This window comes from Papio anubis, chromosome 7, assembly GCF_008728515.1.
Source record: "Papio anubis isolate 15944 chromosome 7, Panubis1.0, whole genome shotgun sequence".
NCBI classification, from domain to species: Eukaryota; Metazoa; Chordata; class Mammalia; order Primates; family Cercopithecidae; genus Papio; species Papio anubis.
Window position 1 is genome coordinate 32,925,633 of NC_044982.1, and position 18,898 is coordinate 32,944,530.

An 18,898-nucleotide genomic window follows, 5' to 3' on the forward strand; every position below is an offset into this window, starting at 1 on the left:
TGTACTGGGGCCCCACTCACCTTGAAGAAGCCTTTGAGGGGACACTCTGAGGAGATGTCTGTGGTGAGGAGCTGGTTTAGAGGTGGCAGAGGCATCTCTTCCTACTGGCCCTCCTCGAAGAAGGATAAATATTAATGCTAGCTGCCCTTAGAGGACCCTTTCGTTTCTCAGGCTCAGCACTGTCTGTTGGCTTCGCACAGAGACAGAGCTGGGGAAAGCAAGTCCGCAGACCATGGTAGCAGAGACTGGGGCTCTTTAAAATGAAAGTCCTGTCCCACCTGGTCATGAGGCAGTCAGGACAGGCTGTGGCTCTTCCTGTTCCTGCGAGGAAGAACACATCCTCCTGACAGTGATTGCAGGGTGCAGTGGGAGCCCCAAAGCAGGGATTGCAGTCTCCATTTGTCTATGAAATGAGGGGATTAGACTACAGGGGGACCTTTCCTGTTCCAAAATTCCTGTGAGTGAAGCCTGGCAGGCGGTGTCTTTTTTTTTTTTTTTTTTTTTTTCCAGGTTCATAATTTATTGTACAAACTGAATTATCACATGATGAGTTGGGATTAGCTTCTCCAGGCATGGGAACTTAACAGATGAGGTTAAGAACTGTAGACAGTTTAAAATCCATTTATGTTGCTTTCACAGCTGGAGTTTTTTTGGACCTTAACTTGAAATATAAGACAATCAAAGCAATGCTTCCATATGTGGCCAGTACACAATTCCTTCTACCTGTGAGAGTATAAGAGTTGAAATATTTTTTAATACCAGTGAACTGGTATTGCGCATCATTTTCTGGACCTGCCATGATTTCAATCTGCCAAAGCCAAAAATTCCGCAGCTGGTGTCCTTCAACAAAAGTAATCACCTCTCTCCCCGGCCTTTTTTTTTTTTTTTTGAGACGGAGTCTCGCTCTGTCACCCAGGCTGGAGTACAGTGGCCGGATCTCAGCTCACTGCAAGCTCCGCCTCCCGGGTTTACGCCATTCTCCTGCCTCAGCCTCCCGAGTATCTGGGACTACAGGCGCCCACCACCTCGCCCGGCTAGTTTTTTTTTTTTTGTATTTTTTAGTAGAGACGGGGTTTCACCGGGTTAGCCAGGATGGTCTCGATCTCCTGACCTCGTGATCCGCCCATCTCGGCCTCCCAAAGTGCTGGGATTACAGGCTTGAGCCACCGCGCCCGGCCAGCAGGCGGTGTCTTTATGGTGCCTCATAGTGGGACCCAGGGTTATCACTCAGAAGCTTCCTGTCATTATCCCAGGTCTGTGTGCCACTCAGAGGGTGCCACTGTGGAGAGAGACCTGTGGAGGAGCGGCTTTCTCACCGTGGCTGATTAGTTGGATTTGCTTTTCTTTTCTTTTTTTTTGAGATGGAGTCTCACCCTGTCACCCAGGCTGGAGTGCAGTGGTGTGATATCAGCTCACTGCAGCCTCTGCCTCCCAGGTTCAAGTGATTGTCCTGCTTCAGCTTCCTGAGTAGCTGGGATTATGGGCGCCCGCCACCACGCTTGGCTAATTTTTGTATTTTAGTAGAGACAGGGTTTCACCATGTTGGCCAGGCTGGTCTCGAACTCCTGACCTCAGGTGATCCGCCCGCCTCAGTCTCCCAAAGTGCTGGGATTACAGGCGTGAGCCACCGTGCCTGGCCTCTCTCTTTTTTTTTTGAGACGGAGTCTTGCACTGTGCTTGTGGGAGTGCTAGAGGCCTTCGAGCAGGAGAATCACTTGAACTGGGGTAGGAAGTTGCAGTGAGCCAAGATGGCACCATTGCACTCCAGCCTGGGTGACAGAGCAAGACTCTGTCTCAAAAAAAAAAAAAAAAATATATATATATATATATATATATGTATATGTGTATATATATATACACACACCCACACACACATTAGAACTTGAAGCTATAATAAAATGTTATATACATTATACACAAATAATTTCCTTTGATCTATTAGTATTGCTCTTGAGAATTTAAGAATAAAGAATAAAGAATTTATTAATTCTAAACAGGAAAAGTACAAAGATATTTATTTATTATTATTATTTTTAGTCTCATACCTTCCTGCACACCGAACAAAGATATTTATAGCAACATTGCTTAAAATAGAAAAAACAAACAAACAAACAAAACTGTAAATAGCCTCAGTGTTTCATGTGGCTGTATAATTCATGATACCCAGACTCGGTGAGTATTGTGTCACAGTTATAATAATATGAAGATAATGTTGATTCTTGGGAAAATGTTGATTAATTTAGATGAAAAAAGTAAAACACAGAATTGCATGATAAGTGTGTAAAAACTGATTACACTGCCCATAGTAAAAATTGACATAATGCAGATAACTGGATTTAGGCAAAGAGGTTATGGGTAGGGCATGTGTGTGTTTGAAATTGCTTTAATAATTTATACAGCATCTTTTTTGTTTTGTTTTGTTTTGTTTTATAAGACAAGGCCTTCACTTCAAAGACTTTGGATTTGGGTGGAAAGGAGGCCAGGGGGAGGGACGCCCATCTGTTACTACCAGGAAGACCAAACAGCTCTGTCTTATCAGCTACCGGCACTGCATGCAGGGCCTGGAAGATTCAGATGGGCCTGACTTCATAGACTGGCTGAGTAACTCTGGGGTTCACAGCGTGGACTCTGCATCCAGCCCCCAGCTGGCTCAGGGCCCCAGACGATTTTCACACCTGCATTTTCACGGAACCAGCCCAGTGAGCACGTGAGACTTTGAGCCACCCGCCCACTCACCTCTGGGCTGCCTCATACTGCAGGCCCCTGCCACAGCAGGAGGAAGCTGAGTCTCTCTTCTGCAGTTCCACCTGGCAGCAGGGACGGTGTGCTTTGCTAATTGACCTCCTGCAGCCTTTTCTAACCCTGGTGGCGCCCTAGTGAGGTCGTGTCTTGCGCACTTACATTGTTGCACATATTAATTGAAATGTGGAATTTAGTTGCTCTTTAGTGCTAGCCACATCCATCCAATTCACATCTGACCTAGCAGGCAGGGCCCCCTGACCCCACATCTTGCCATGAGATCTGCTGGGACACGCAGCTGCAGGTGTGGGCGTGGGGCTGAGCAGCTGACTGTCTTCTGAGCACCTTCTCATATCTCTGTGGCATCTCAGAACCTCTGGACACCTGGTGAATGGCCTTCTCACCCACCACTCCCCTTGTGTGTAGTAGCCTTTTCTTCTGAGGGGGGAGCCTTATTTTCTTAACGTGTGGAGTGTCTATTTGTAGGGCCCATGATCATCCCCTCGCTGTGACCAGCCCAGGAATGTGATCGGGGCAGGACAGCGAGACTCCTTGGTGTTGTGGAGAGTCCCCAGGTGGGTGGCAGCTGGAGAGCCCGCGGTATACCTTGAGTTTGCAAGTTGGAGCCTGCTAAAGCTCCACCCGACAGAATGCGTGTGGAGGGACGTCCAGACCCAGCTGGGGCCCTGGTTATCTCCAGCTTATATCTGCTAAAACCAAATTCCAGAACTGTCAAAGACTGGAGTTTTTTGTTCTGTGATCAGATTGAAGTAGGACCTTGTGACTGGAGGTGTGCCAGGGTCAGAGAGAAAATGGAGAGTATGGGCTCAGGGCATGCCTAGATGCTCATTAGGGGTACTCAGGCCAGCTTCATGTGTTCCATGAGAAATGATGGCTGTGTGAGTGTGTTCGGAGGTGGAGGTGGGGACTGTCTCTGTGCTTTTCTAGAATATCGTGTTTATTCCATCTTCATGCCCTACAGTGGCACTGAGCCTGGTTCTGATCATTGCTGGTCATGTGAATATTAAGTGCCATAGTGTCTAAGGAACAAGCTGCCTTCTCGAGCCCAGGCCCCAGCAATAACTGTTCCTCTCAGTTCCCTAATTTAGAGACCACGTGTGTGTGTGTGCCCCAAGGTTGTCTGCAGCTCGGTTTTTTGAAGCTTGAAACACATTTCCATAGAAACAATGCTATAAATGGTGGTTGGGTACCTAGGCTAGCCCACAAAGAGCCCTGGTGTTACCTCAGAAGTTGCTGAAATAAGGTATTAGTGAAATTGAGAGCTCAAATGCAGCAGAGTTAGCACCCAGGATGCTGGAGGTTAATTGGTGTGGGTTTATTTGTGTAATTTTCTTTCTTTGGTGAGAGGTGTTTCAAAGCTCTCCAGATAAGGGATACTCTGGAGGCACTCCCCCACACCATCCCCGCCCCGTCACAATCACTCCTCTCCCAGTTTACATTCCTTCTTCTTGCCTCATCAAGCCAGGGGCCTGGGCCTACCTGCCCTCTGGTATGTTTATGATGAGGAAATCCTGTTCAGTGGCCCTTACATCGTCATCATCATCATCACCATCATCACCATCATCACCATCATCATCATCATCATCATCACCATCATCATCGTTATTGTTATATAAATAATCTCTATCAACTTAACAGAATAAACATGACACCTATTTAGAATTCTCTTCTGATTGCTTCTAATGTTCCTGTGAGGTTTTAACACAGCTTATAAGTTCACCTGACATATTTTTTGGTGCTGATTTTGTCACTTAACATGACTTCACCAAATGGTTTCATCAGATAGTTTCCCTTTGTCCATCCTTTCACATTTTGTTCTGTTGCTCTTCCTTACTGTACCATAATCTGATGGGCTCTATATACAGGTGCTATGGAGCATCTTTTGCTCCATAAACTTCCAAAAACTTCCTTGTGGTGACATTTTAGATTGTTTTTATGGGATATAGTCGGCCAACCATAATTACCTGGTCAGTGTTTTAAACTCTTGCAACACTAAATACATACACCTACCATATATCCACAAACATTTAAAAAAAAAAAAAACCCAGCCGGGCACGGTGGCTCACACATGTAATCCCAGCCCTTTGGGAGGCCGAGGTGGGCAGATCACCAGGTCAGGAGTTTGAGACCAGCCTGGCCAATATGGCGAAACCCCGTCTCTACTAAAAATACAAAAATTAGCTGGGCTTGGTGGTGCGTGCCTGTAATCCCAGCTATTCGGGAGGCTGAGGCAGGAGAATTGCTTGAACCCAGGAGGCAGAGGTTGCAGTGAGCCCAAGATTGCACCACTGCACTCCAGCCTGGGCAACAGAGCAAGACTCCGTCTCAAAAAACAAAACAAAACAAAACAAAAACCTTTTTGCAGCACAATGCCAAATCACATTCTAGAAAGATTTAAACTGTTTATGGTAGCACAGCAACGTACATGCAGCTGCCCTGCCAACAGCAGCTTTCCTGGTTTATTTATTTACTTATTTTCATGTTGGGGTGGGCCATAATGGGGCCTTAATGATATTCTAATTTGCATATCCTAAATTGCTGCTGATGTAGGTTTTTCCTCTCGATGATTTACTGATGTGTTTCCTCATGTGTCAAACCCTGCTCATGTCCTGTGACTGCGGAGCCTCCCGCCTCATTTATCTCCTTGAACCACTTTCCTGTTGGGAAACTGCAAGTCCTGTCTTCCTCACTGGCCCCACCCCTCACCGTGTCTCACTCATCTCCACACCAGCCCAGCTCACCACCTCAGTGACTCTGGGGAGGCAGTGAGAGGGACAGACCCTGGAAGCCCTTGTGATGGAGGCCACAGGGCAGGAGGTGGATGCAAGGGAGACCCTGGGAGGAACCACAGGCTGTTAGAGCTGGAGGGAGCACTGGAATGCATCTGGCCCAGGGGTTATGCACTCAGAGGCCAGCAGGGAACAGAGGGGATGAAATGACAGAGGCTGGCAGAATGTGATGATAAAAGACAGTGACTCGTGGCCTAGGAAGGGGTAGGATCTTTGGAAAATTAGAAAGTCCATCCCACCTAAGCACCCCTCCCTAGCAGTGCTACTCAGCTCCACCTTCAAGGAAGAGGTTTCCAATTTTTTTTCCATGACAAGGCAGAAGTTCTGATTTTTAGTTTGTTTTTGTTTTCTGATTTAAAAAAAAAAAATATATATATATATATATATATATATCCTAGGCAATAGGCTGGGCGCTGTGGCTCACGCCTGTAATCCCCAAACTTCGGGAGCTGAGACTGGCAGATCACCTGAGGTCAGGAGTTCGAGACCAGCCTGGCCAACATGGTGAAACCCCATCTCTACTAATAATACAAAAAATTAGCCAGGTGTGGTGGTGCACACCTGTAGTCCCAGCTACTCAGGAGACTGAGGCAGGAGAATCGCTTGAACCCGGGAGGTGGAGGTTGTAGTGAGCAACAAAGTAAGACTGTCTCAAAAGACAAAAAAAGTTGGCAATAAATTCATTTAAAATAAAACATAATATGTGAGTCAAATAAAACACATCTGTGAGGGAGAAGGGCCCATGAGGCTCCAGTCTGTAATCTCTCATTTTATTAAACTTCTTATTGGGAAACACGGACCCAGAGAGGTATCCTCATGTAGCAGAGAGAAGGCTTCAGAGGGTCCAGAGGTCGAATGCCATCTGTATGACCTTGGCAGAGCTGTTTAACCTTCTTGAACCCCAGCTTCCTTATGTATAAAATGGGGAAAATGGCTTCCTTCCAGGGTGCTGGGGTGGACTCAGTAGGCTCATATCATGTCAAGCATGTATTTTTTATTTTTTAATTTTTTTGAGACAGGGTCTCTCTCTGTCGCCCAGGCCAGAGTGCTGAGTTCAGCGGTATGATCTTGGCTCACTGCAACCTCTGCCTCCTGAGCTCAAGCGATCTTCCCACCTCAGCCCCCCAAGTAGCTGGGACTACAGGCACACACCACCGTGCCTGGCTAATTTTTGTATTTTTTGTGGAGATGGGGGTTTCACCATGTGGCCCAAGCTGGTTTTGAACTCCTGAACTCAAGCAATCCACCCACCTTGGCCTCCCAGAGTGCTGGGATTACAGGCATGAGCCACTGTGCCAGGCCAATGTCAAGCATTTAGTAGCTGCTCCACAGATGTGAGAAAAATCCTGTGTAGGTCATCCAGAAAATTAGAGGAAGAACTAGGCTTAGAACTTTTCTCTCATGACTTACAGTGTGGAGCTTGTTCCACATTACATGGGCCTACTTTCATGGGAGTTTCCAGAGGTGTCTGGACACAGGGATCCTTCTTAACTCTGCGAAATTGTAGGTTATTTTATGAGAGCCTTTTTTTTTTTTCTCCCCGCTTAAGACACAGTTTCCTTCTGTTGCTCAGGCTGGAGTGCAGTGGTGCAATCATAGCTCACTGCAGCCTCAAACTCTTGGGCTCAAGCGATCCTCCCACCTCAGCCTCCCAAGTAACTGGGACTACAAATGCATACCACCACACCTGGCTAATTTTTTTTTTTTTTGAGACAGGTCTTGCCGTGTTGCGCAGGCTGGTCTCAGACTCCTGGCATCAAGCGCAATCCTCCTGCCTCAGCCTCCCAAAACGCTGGGATTACAGGCATGAGCCACCGCGCCCAGCCCCTATGACAGCTTGTTTGCTCAACAGCTACTGAGCTCAGATAATGGGCATCATAGCTCTGTGGGCTTTGCAGTGCTGGCCTCAGAATTCAGGAGACTGAGCCTCAATAGTTGTTGATAATAATAATGCCATACACCACTGAACCTAAGAAGCCATTGATTAGAAGATGTAGTGTTATTTTATATACAGCTAAGAAAGAGGCCGGGAATGGTGGCTCACACTTGTAATCCCAGCACTTTGGGAGGCTGAGGCCAGCGGATCACTTGAGGTGAGGAGTTCGAGACCAACCTAGCCAACATGAAGAAATCCCGTCTCTACTAAAAATATAAAAATTAGCTGGGTCTGGTGGTGAGGGCCTGTAATCCCAGCTACTTGGGAGGCTGAGGCAGGAGGTAGAGGTTGCAGTGAACCCAGGAGGTGGAGGTTGCAGTGAGCCGAGATCACAACACTGCACTCCAGCTTGGGCAACAGAGTGAGACTCCTTCTCAAAAAATAAAATAAAATAAAATAAAATAAAATAAAATAAAATAAAAAGGCCGGGTGCGGTGGCTCACGCCTGTAATCCCAGCACTTTGGGAGGCTGAGACAGGCGGATCATGAGGTCAGGAGATCGAGACCATCCTGGCTAACATGGTGAAACCCTGTCTCTACAAAAAATACAAAAAAATTAGCCGGGCATGGTGGTGGGTGCCTGTAGTCCCAGCTACTCAGGAGGCTGAGTCAGGAGAATAGCGTGAACCCAGGAGGTGGAGCTTGCAGTGAGCCAAGATTGCGCCACTGCACTCCAGCCTGGGTGACAGAGCTAGACTCTGTCTCAAAAAAAAAAAAAAGGAAGAGGAAGTGCTGCTAATTAAACTATACAGGCTATCAATTGCAAGATGCATCCTGATTTCAGAGATGTTAAAATGGAGGAAATGTGTATCTTAGAATCAATGAAATAGAATAGTAATAAAAGTAACAACAATCTGTTACATTGTATTGCTTGCTTTAAATAGTCACATATACTGTTTAATTCATGCAAGCATTCACTGAGCACCCACCATGTGCAGATGCTGTGTAGATACCAGGGATACCAAAGTGAGGAAGATCTAGGCTGTGCCCTTCAGGAGCTCCCATCCTAGTAGATGGCACTCTGATTCCAGATATGCTGCAATAAGCAGGTGTAGAACAATGTGTAGGTGATGGAGTAAAGATAAACAGAGGATGCCATGGGAATTTAGGGAACAGAGTGACTGTCTGGTCCTTAGGAGCAAAGACAGAGGTTTGGGTGCATGGGATTTATTTAAGAAATGGTCTCTGGAGGAAGGGAGGAAGGGAAGCAGGGTAGAGCCGGGGAAGAGTGTGTGTTGCAGCTGGAGCATGAATTGCACCACTATGGAACTGGTCCCACCAAAGGCCCCTTTTGAGAAGGGGGTAGCTGTGAGTCCTTGAAAGCCAACACTCAGAGCACCTGGGGGACATTGCACCAACTTTACAAAGTAGATCTGGGAGGGCTCCAACAGTATACACTCCAGTGGCCTTCCGCTGCTCAGAGGAGTCAATGAAGGCTTCCTGGAAGAGCTGCCATTAAGGTCAAGTCTGGTGGGAGATCTGGGTATGGGGTAACATGGGGATCAAGGTGGCAAGAGAAGGAGCATGTGTGAAGATATGAGGGTGAGAATGCAGGCATCTTGGAGAACGTCAGGTTGTTTAGCCGTGTGGGCTGAGGCTGGGAAATGGGGCAGAGCCAGATCGTGTGGGAAAGGTGCCTAACAGTCTAGCTAACAGTCTCAGCTTTATGCAGTAGATGATGGGAGCTACTGAAGAGAGGTGTGATCGCTCTGATGGCAGTGTGGATGGTAAAGTGTGCAAAACTAGAAGCAATGAAACAGATGAGAAAAAATGATGGCCAACACTTATAAAAGACTTAGTGTGTGCCAGACACTGTTTAAGTAAGCTCTTACTATCATTCCGATTTTGTAGATGAGTGGTTGAGTAACTCGCTCAAGGTCATCAAGCTAAGTGTGAGCCAAGATTTGGACTCAGGTCTCAGCCTGTGCTCTTAACCTGTACACCCCCATGAGCATGAATGTTGGATTCTAGCCCATGATGTATCAGTATTTGTTTTCACTTAAAATCAATGCTTTAAAGCATGCCCTGTTGCACACATTGGGTCTCTGGAGTTCCTGTTCCTCCTGGCCCATTGCCATAACACAGGGAAGCCGAGCTCCAGTGAACAGCCAGTGAGGAAGTCTGTCTGGGACTAGTTCTGCACAGGGCATGGAACTGTGCTGAAGGGAGGCCTTTGAGAAGTTGGCAGCTCTCAGTCTGTGAAGAAAGGGCGTTTCTGTCCTGTGGCTCTGCTGGCCTGCCCTCCCTGGCAGCCACACCTGTTTTGTCCTTCTCCCTACACCCGGCCAGACGTCTCTCGCAGAGTGACAGCAGCAACTGGGGACACGTACAGAGGCTCCCTCTCAGGCCAGACAAAGGCACTCAGAACCTGGCCCGGGCCTGCAGGGCAGGGAGGCTGGGGAGGGGGCAGGTGGGAGGGCCAGGGACACAGACAGCTGTGGGCTGGTGTGGCAAGCATGGCCCTGCCCCAGAACAGGTGAAGTCAATGTGAGCGGAGGAGGAGGGTCCCCTGGCGTTTTTTCCAAGGGTAAAAGAGAAGACGGTGCAGAGACGTCTCAGCACACAGTGGCTTAATTTCATGACTGGGGTGGTTGTGAGCTCCCGGTTTGCTCAGAAAAGACCTGGCAAAAAGGGCTGAGAAGACACAGCTGTTGGAGGGGTGTCCCTACTTAGGCTGGGAGGACAACCCTGTGGAACAGTGTGGTGGAAAGGACACAAAGAACGGGCTGGGAGAGAAGCCTTGGAGGACACCCCAGATGAGACATTGAGTCAATGCCGGAAAAAGTCTCTCGAGGCAGAGCCCATGAGAGGGTTACCTGAGGCCCGTGGGGTCTTTGTAGGCAAAATAACTGGGTTTTTTTTTTTTTTTTTTTTTGAGACAGAGTCTCCCTCTGTCGCCCAGGCTAGAGTACAGTGGTGTGATCTGGGCTCACTGCAACCTCCACCACCTGGGTTCAAGCAATTCTCATGCCTCAGCCTCCCGAGTAGCTGGGACTACAGACGTGTGTCACCACACCTGGCTAAGTTTTTTGTTTTTGTTTTTTTTGAGATGGAATCTTGCTCTATTGCCCAGGCTGGAGTGCAGTGGCTCAATCTTGGCTCACTGCAAACTCCGCCTCCCGGGTTCACGCCATTCTCCTGCCTCAGCCTCCTGAGTAGCTGGGACTACAGGTGCCCGCCACCACACCTGGCTAATTTTTTGTATTTTTTAGTAGAGATAGGGTTTTACCGTGTTAGCCAGGATGGTCTCGATCTCCTGATCTCGTGATCCGCCTGCCTCGGCCTCGCAAAGTGCTGGGATTATAGGCATGAGCCTCTGCGCCGGGCCCACACCCGGCTAATTTTTGTATTTTTGGTGGAGACAGGGTTTTACCATGTTGGCCAGGCTGGTCTTGAACTCCTGGATTCAGATGATCCTCCCGCTTTGGCCTCCCAAAGTGCTAGGATTACAGGTGTGAGCCACCACGCTGGGGCTGGAACTAGGTTCTTAACAAGGGATAAGCTAGGTTGGGGAGGAGATACAGGGTAAAACAGTAAAAATAATAATCGTAGCCTTTTATGTGTATATAGCATGATCGAGTTATAAAGCAGTTTTTTGTCCTTTTGATCCTCTCAAGCCCCTGGAAGGTGGGCATCCTTTTGTTGTTCATGCAACGAACACTTAAATGGTGCATCTGTTATGGGCCTAAAAAGTGAGGCTCAGGGAAGGTCAGTGACAGTTTTCCTAAGTTCCCTGTATTTTCTACGCCCTTCTTTTTTTTCTGTTGTAATTGTAGGTAATGAGGTCCTGGAGGTCATACTTTAGTTCTGTAGAGGGAGACGACAATAAAGACACAAGAACATAAGGGACATAGGGACCTGGCTGGCATCGTGGACTTGGGATGCCCTCAACAATATTTGCATTCCCGATATCCCAGGCTCTGGTAAAGGTTGGTTGTTTACTTAAACACACCATGTGTGCTGGCCTCGGAGGAGGAATAGTGGGCAAAGGACAGGAATGCAGGTATGGAGCCTGGGGAGAAAGACACTTCTCTTTTAAATAGTGATGATGGCTGCAGAATGTTATTGGAGGAAGGTGGCTGGGAGGTGAGAACCTGGCTTCCTTGGAAGCTTCCCCCAACTTCGTGACAGCTTTATTGAGATATACTTCACACACCATAAAATTTACCCTTGGAAGATTTTCCTTTTTCTTGAGACAAAGTCTCGCCCTGTCACCCAGGATGGAGTGTGGTGGCGTGAACACAGCTCACTGCAGCCTTGACCTCATGGACTCAAGCAATCCTCCTACCTCAGCCTCTTGAGTAGCTGGGACCACAGGCATGCGCCACCACACCTGGCTAATTTTTGTATTTTTTTTGTAGAGACTGGGTTTTGCCACGTTACCTAGGCTGGTCTCAAACTCCTGTGCTCAAGCAATCCTCCTGCCTCAGCCTCCTAAAGTTCTGGGATTACAGGTGTGACCCACTGTGCCTGGCCTCACCCTTGGAAGATTTTAATGGTCTAGATACTGTTGATGAAACACAGGGTAGTGACAGACCGCTCTGAGTGGAGTCCAGAGAGCTGATGTGCCCCCAGGAAGCCTCTCAAATGCCATATTCTACCTTCATTGGGAATCAGAGTTTAGGATTCTGTCTAGGGTGCTTTATTTCCTGGAGTGTTTCTCTCTTGTCAGACACACTCCCTGGTAACTAGAGCTCTGTACTCCTTTTTCCTGCAGTTTGTAAAGAGGGTTGAGGGTGGAGAAAATCCCACTCTCTGCATAAGGTCTCTGGAACACCTCCCTGTCTCCCTGAAAGGTCACCCTTCTTGGTTGCCCCAGAGACTTGTAGCAGGGGCTGGAGCTTCTAAAACCAAAACTTTCACTTCACACGTCAGTGATTCTGCACCGTCATATCTGCAGCAAAACTGACCTCCAGGGCTTTCCCAGAAGCGCTGCAGCTTTCTTTACATAGCCTCATCTGCCCGCCTTTTCAAGGTAGACTTCTCCTGCCAAGCGAGGGCTATTTGGTATAGTCTTGAGCCCTCCTCCCCTGCACACGTGTGTGCCCCTTTTCTTCTCTCTCCTCCTTTCTTAGGTGGCCTGAATTTGGAAGTTTAGCTGTAGTGAAGGGCGGTGCTGCTCCAAGGTGAGCAAGGCTCCTTCAGGGCCACTGACTTCTCTGTTTCCCCTGCCACCTGCCTCCACTCCATGTGCTGCTTCCTGGGCCACTCCTTTGGAGTGGCTCCCACTTGTTCCCTGGAGGCTGGGCCCTGGCTCCATGGTGGCAGGCTCTTCTAGGAATGTGCTTCCCAGCTGGGTTTTCTGGTTGGTTGGGAACATCCCTGGGCTGGTCTGCACTAGCTCTCAGGGGCTCACTCTGGGCTTGCCTAAGGCCAGCTGCAGGGGCTGGGCTCTCAGGGGAGGTCAGGATGGCCGCAGGTCTGCAGAGGAACTTGGCAGCAGTGGGCACTGGAGGCCAAATGGCTTTGCTTTTGCTTCTCTCACTTGGATGTGTTGTCAATGGGAGGGAAGAAATCAGGCAAATGAAAAAAGTAAAAAGGCTCTACCCTGATCCTTTGCTAGGAGCCCTGAGAGTCTAGCCTCTGCTTGGGGGTCTGCATGCCTGAGCACTGCAGTTCCTCAATTGCTCACTGCCTTCCTCTGGGGGAGGAGCAGAGAGGTCACAGATGCTTGGCTTGCTCTGTGACCTGGTACAATTCACTTAACCTCTCTGAACCTCAGTATTCTCATCCATAGATTGAGAGGGATAAAACTCTCACATGCAGTGAGTGCTCTTCAGGAGACTGTATGGAGAAGTGCTCTGAGAGCTGCCAGGAACAGTACTGTCATCACGGATGCTAAACTGGGGAGCCCGGGCTTTTTTTTTTTTTTTTTTTTTTGTAGAAGGTGGTTTCCCTAGCTCCTTTATTCACTTAGTCTAATCACAGAATCATGGATCTTGAACTGGAAGGGATTTCAAGAGGTGCTCTGGTCCAGTCCTGTGGCATAATTATCTGTATTTTGTAGATAAGATTGTTTTAAGCATTCCTTATTTTGACATATCTGTCATAACATGGTGCAAATAAGCCCTTTTCCTCTTGGGGAGGTGTGACTTCCAGGTGTACGTGTACGCAGGTACTCCAGCCAGCAAAGAGGTGGAAGAGGACAGGAAAGCCATGCTCCCTTAGGAGCAAGTGCAGCTTTGGCAGGGTTTCTGGGCAGAAGATCCAAGTTTTGCCTGTGCCCTCCACACCCCACCCTGGCCCTGTAGGCTCAGTGAGTGTGTGAGAATCATATTCTGCTGCCCCTCCCTCCTCTTCTCCCTGAGAAAGTGAGGGATGCACCTGGTTCTCAAGTCTAGCCACAGGGTTTTGAAAAGTGGCTGCCAGGACACACTGTATTCTTGGGTGGTTTTTCTTTCAAAGGAAAATCTCCTGACCCATCTCCTTGAAAAACAGCCACCACCACCACCACTGCATCATCACCAAAAAACTTGGAAGGAAGAATAGGACACACACCCCTGAATTTTCCCCTGGCCCTAAAGCCCCATTGAATGTGGGGGCCAGAACCAACCTCTTGAGCTGCAAAAATGTTTCCCATCTTCCCACCGGTCAGGCAAGGAGGCATCAAGACTTGGACCTGAGAATTGATCAGGGGGATATTTAGGGAAGGCAGGGGAAAATGTGAGTATGGAGTGAAAAGCCGCTCAAGTCTGGCCTGAGTTGCTAGAATTAAATCCAGGAGATTTTCCTCACCTAAGTGATGGAGATGGTGGGTCCTTTCTAGGGACTGAGGCCAATCTCAATAACCTTTACACGCACCAGGACGCTGTTGAGCCAGAAAGTGAAACCCGGGGAGTCTGTTAATAAAGTGCCTTGGAGAGGATTGTGCATGATTTACCGTATCCAAAACCAGAGAGAGTTTCTTTGTGGAAGAAAGCGACTTGTGCCTTCCCCAACATCACACACACACTTTCCTGGCAGGCTCGATGGGTTTCCAAACATTTCGTCACCGTCTCCTCCTGACCTTGGTGTGAAAGGAACTAGCAGCGTGGCCCGTGGGTTCCAGCAAAGCCATCGGGGGCGCCAGCCTGGGCGGGGGGTGGGGACGGCGACCGACTCGTGAGTGGAGGTGAGGTCTGCTGGAAATCCCCAGCCCCGGCCGCCGCCTGAGGTTTAAAGACGCCTTCCCCGGCCTTATTTGGTCGCAGGAAGTGGGCGGCGCCGGGCCTGCTGGCTGAGGCCGCCCCGAGACAGTTGTGCTGATGAAGTGGTAGAGCTGGTTCCTGCTCGCCGCGGTGCCGCGCGCGCCGGCCGGCCGCTGGGCGCTCCGCGCTCCCAGCCTCGAGTTGTGCAATCCTTTGTAGCACGCCAGAGTCCTCCTCCTTCGCTGTTGCCTCTCGCCCTCTCTCTCTCTTTTTTTTTTTCAAGCTGTGAGCTCAACCGATGAGTCAGAGCCGTGCAATCCTGACACTGCATCGCAGGACTGGGGGTGACACGGAGGGAGGGAGAGCGCTTGCGAGGCAGACAGCACGGGTGCGGGGCGCGCCGAGGCTCCTGCATCGCGAGTGGGGGGTGACAGCCCGCGCGTCCCGCCCGAGCCCTGCCAGCAAACTTCCCAGCCTCCGGGAGGCGCGGGCTGGCGGAAGCCCCACGAGCGCCGCGGGGAGGCGACGGCGCCTGTTTGTTTTTAAAATCGGGAGTGCGTGCAGGCTGCTGGAGTCCCGGAGGCGACCGAAGGCGGCGGCCCGCGGCGGAAGGGGGACAGTCGAGGCCGGAGTCCGGAGCCCGGAGCCCGGGCAGGAGCTGGGTAAGTGGGGCTGCTCGGCCGGCGGCCGAGGCCTGCACGCGGCGGGCCCGGCGAGGGGACCCCAGGCGGCGCGCGAGCTGTGGCTGCTCGCACGGCGGGTTGCAGCTCTTGCAGGCACGGCCCGGAGCGGGGGCCGCGGGGGCCGCTGTGCTCGAACTTCTGCGGCCTGGGCGGCGGTGGAGCGGGCGCGTGTGGCTGTGCGGGGGCCTCCTGCAGCCCTCCGCCCCCTCCCCCGCGGCCCGCGCCCTCGGCCCGCAGCTGCGGGTGCAGCGCAGCCCCGCGGTGTTTGTGCAGCTACGCAGCTTGCGCGCGGCCCCCGCCCACCCGGGCGCGGCCCCGCCAGGAAAGCCCTCCCCACCCGGCGGCCCGCGGCGGCTCGGGAATCCGGCTGCTCCTCCTCCGCCCGAGAGAAACGTGGTGTCCGCGGGGACCGGCTGACGTGACGGAGCCCAGGCCCAGAAGGCGCGGCGAGGGGCTCGCCAGCTGAGGGAACTTGGCGCGGGAGCCCCTTCCCCTGCCAGCGTGCACGGGAAAGTGGGCCTGGACGCGGCGTCCACGCCGGGAGTTAGGGGGACAGAGATGAGGGGCGGCGGGGAACTGGGGCAAATGCAGTCAGCAGAGGCCTAGGCTGGAGCGCTTCGCGCAGGCGGGCGCACCTCAGACCTGTCATCCTCCCGCGCGCCCCCGCACGCCCGCGCCGCTGCAGCCGGCCCAGCCCGCGAGGCGCCTCTCGGGGAGCTGTGTTCTCTGGTGCCTGGCGTCAGGGCCGAAACCCGGGGTTCGGCTGGGCCCTGCATATGGCCGGCTTGGTGGAGCTGGTCACGTCGCCTCCCAAGTCGCACATGCAGGAGCGTGTGTGCCAGGTTGCCCCCAAGGCTCTGGGTAAGGGTCCAGGGGAGAAAGGGGGACCTCGTGTGCCCTGGGGCCTTCAGGCTTCAGCCCCAAGGCGGGCCGACATGGAGGAGGTACCTGCCACCCAAAGTGGAGGCCCGGTGTCCGTCCCAGCCCAGCCTCCAGGGAGAGCTGGTGAGAAGATGAAAGGGGAAGTTATATGCCCCATTTAAAACTTTGTTGGTCACAACTACGGTGCCTGCTTCCTGTTTCCACCATCCCACGTGGGACCTGTGTGCCAGCCTGTGGAGCCTCGCCCGGGGGGCGGTGGGATGGGGGAAGAGAGGCTGGCCACGGAGGCCCTGGTGGCGCGCGTATGCGGGGGATCCTTGTTGGCAGCTGCGGCTGGGGGAGGGGATGTCTGGCTTGCCCCGGCAGGGGGATCCTGGCCTGGTGGTGTGGGATCTTCTTGTTCCTGTAGCTTCAGGGTTGAGACTGAAGGCCTGTTGAAGGTGGACTGAGAAGCCAGCCCTCCCTAGGGGGCCTCGGCTGAGGGGAGAAACCACCTGTCTTGCTCCGGAGCCTCCCATGGAAGGTGTGGCACACACCCCTTTTGGATCAGAGAAATGCACCCTTTCCTCGGGTGTGAAGTGGCTGAAATTCAGGAGCCAGGGAAAAGGAGAAGCCTTCCCCGGTTGGGTTGAGAATTCGTAGCTCCTCCTTCTCCAACTGCTCTGGACAGTGAATAATAGGAGCGTAAACATTCAATTACTGTGATACACCATTTCGTTGCATGGCCCTGGTCCAGTCTCCACTCTAATTGGATTGGCCTCTGGCTGGTTACTCTGGTCTGTGTACCCCCCCGGGGGACAAGGGGGTGAAGAACCTGGAGGATCCCACCAGGTCATACAGCTTGCCAGCTTGCTCTGAAACAGCCTACCCATTGCCAATGTGGTTTCTCCAAGTGCCAGCAGAACGCCCACTCCCGTGGCTCTGTCAGCTCCTCACCCCACCCCAGGAAAGAGCGCCCTGGAGTGCCCATAGGGATGAGAATTTAATTTTTACATATAGGATTTTAAAATAGCCCCAGTGTTTGACCCTGTGGGCTGCTGTTCTCAATAAGTGGAACAAAAGAAAAGACAACATGCAGTTATGGATTCAGCTGAGGACCTCCTGTGGCTAGAGTCCCCAGAGAAAGGCTGCCCAGGGGTGTCAAGACCTCTGACAGAAGAGGGGAAGGGGAATGGGCCCAGTCGAGGAATCTTTGGCCTTGATAGCCCCTCTCTTGCAGTTGGGTCTCTCAGAAGAAAACCTTGCTCATGCTGGGGTGGGGACGGCCACATAGTGACTGGGGGTTTCCAGCTCATCCTTCTAGTCCTGTTTCAAATGCCACTTCTGAAGGCTGTAGCCATCTTCTGAACACTCATTTCCACCTTATGTAGTTATTTGTGTACATACTGGAGTGTGGTGGTCAAAAACAAAGACTCCGAGCTAGAGTCCCTATACAGTATCTCCCTCGTAGAGTTACTGTGAGGATTCTGTGAATTAGTATACATAAAGTGCTTAAAGCACATTTCAGTATTTGGTAGCCTCTGCTTCTAGTGTGAGCTCGGAAGGGTTCCCACAATGCTTGGCATCTAGTGTTTAGTGTTTTTTTTGTTTTGTTTTTTGGTTTTTGGTTTTTTTGGTTGTTAGAGACAGGGTCTTTCTCTGTTGCCCAGGCTGGAGTGCAGTAGTGCGATCTCAGGTCACTGCAGTCTCAGCCTCCTGGGATCAAGCAATCCTCCCACCTCAGCCGCCGAAGTAGCTGGGACTACAGGTGTACATCACCACACCTGGCTAATTATTGTGTTTTTGTAGATACAGGGTTTTGCCATGTTGACCAGGCTGGTCTTGAACTCTTGGGCTCAAGAAATCCACCGGCTTTGGCCTCCCAAAGTGCTGGGATTACAGTCTTGAGCTACCTCGCCTGGCTTTAGTGCATGTTAGTTGAACAAATTAGTGAAAGATCTCCATAAAAAAAAAGGTGTACTTGGCATGTGTTTGGCCCAGTGAGTCCCTGCTGCAGGAACCCCCTCACATTGCATCACTGGTTTCAAAAATGTCACTGTACCGTGGGTGATTCTGGTGCTGGTTAACCCAGTTTCCTGGCACTGCCCTGTAGCTGGCCTTGTGGAGTGCATGTGTCGGTCATCCTGACCCTAAGGGGACCTCAGGGTGAAAGAGTTGTGGAGCCATCTCCCTAGGGATCTGCTAGCCTGGGCAGTTCCTTTGGCCAGCCCAGGTTGGTACCCTTCCTGTGTGTGTGCAGGCACGCATGCACCAGTACAGAAGCAGCCTGGGGCTCCATTCTTCCCTGACTCACTGCAGGTGGCAGGAAGCAGAGCCAGTGGCCGCAATTTGTTGGAGGAATTGCTTCTTTCTGCACATGAGAACTCTTGATTCTGGGACTGAAAAATTGCATGCTGGGCCGGGGCTAGGGTGGAGTATGCTGAAATCCCCGGTTCTTACTAAGGGACCTGCATTTGCATTCGAAGCAACATTCAGGATACTGTGAGACTATGAGCTCATTTTATGAATCAGAAGCATTACAGCATAACTTTAACGTTGGAAACTGCAATTTGGAATCCAGATCACCCTCTCTCCACCTCAGCACACACACACACTCTCTGACATGGTCTCTCACAGTCACACACTTGGGAGCAACAATAGTCGGAGCATCAGTTCAGATTCTGGAGCCCTCAAGCAAAATTCGTCCACACAGACTTTGGCTTCTACACTCAGAATGCTGCT

At 51.0% G+C, this 18,898-nt stretch overlaps 2 protein-coding genes across 4 annotated transcripts in view; one reads left to right on the top strand and one right to left on the bottom strand.

The window, feature by feature from the left end:
- Positions 1-18,898, top strand: part of MIDEAS (mitotic deacetylase associated SANT domain protein) — a 73,204-nt gene that overhangs the window by 11,607 nt on the left and 42,699 nt on the right. Inside the window, exon 1 of one of the 3 annotated variants that reach the window (XM_017961358.3) lies at positions 11,888-15,274. The exons of 1 other annotated variant lie outside the window; for it this stretch is intronic. The gene's annotated coding sequence lies outside the window, so the exon portion shown is untranslated. Of the gene's footprint in view, positions 1-11,887; positions 15,275-18,898 lie in introns of those variants that run through there. One more of the 3 variants, XM_009211932.4, reaches the window with a different exon arrangement.
- On the bottom strand, positions 484-870 carry LOC108586913 (ATP synthase membrane subunit DAPIT, mitochondrial). Its single transcript, XM_017961359.3, has one exon. It carries the CDS (start codon positions 797-799, stop codon positions 623-625), a length of 177 nt encoding a protein of 58 aa, XP_017816848.1. The 5' UTR covers positions 800-870; the 3' UTR covers positions 484-622.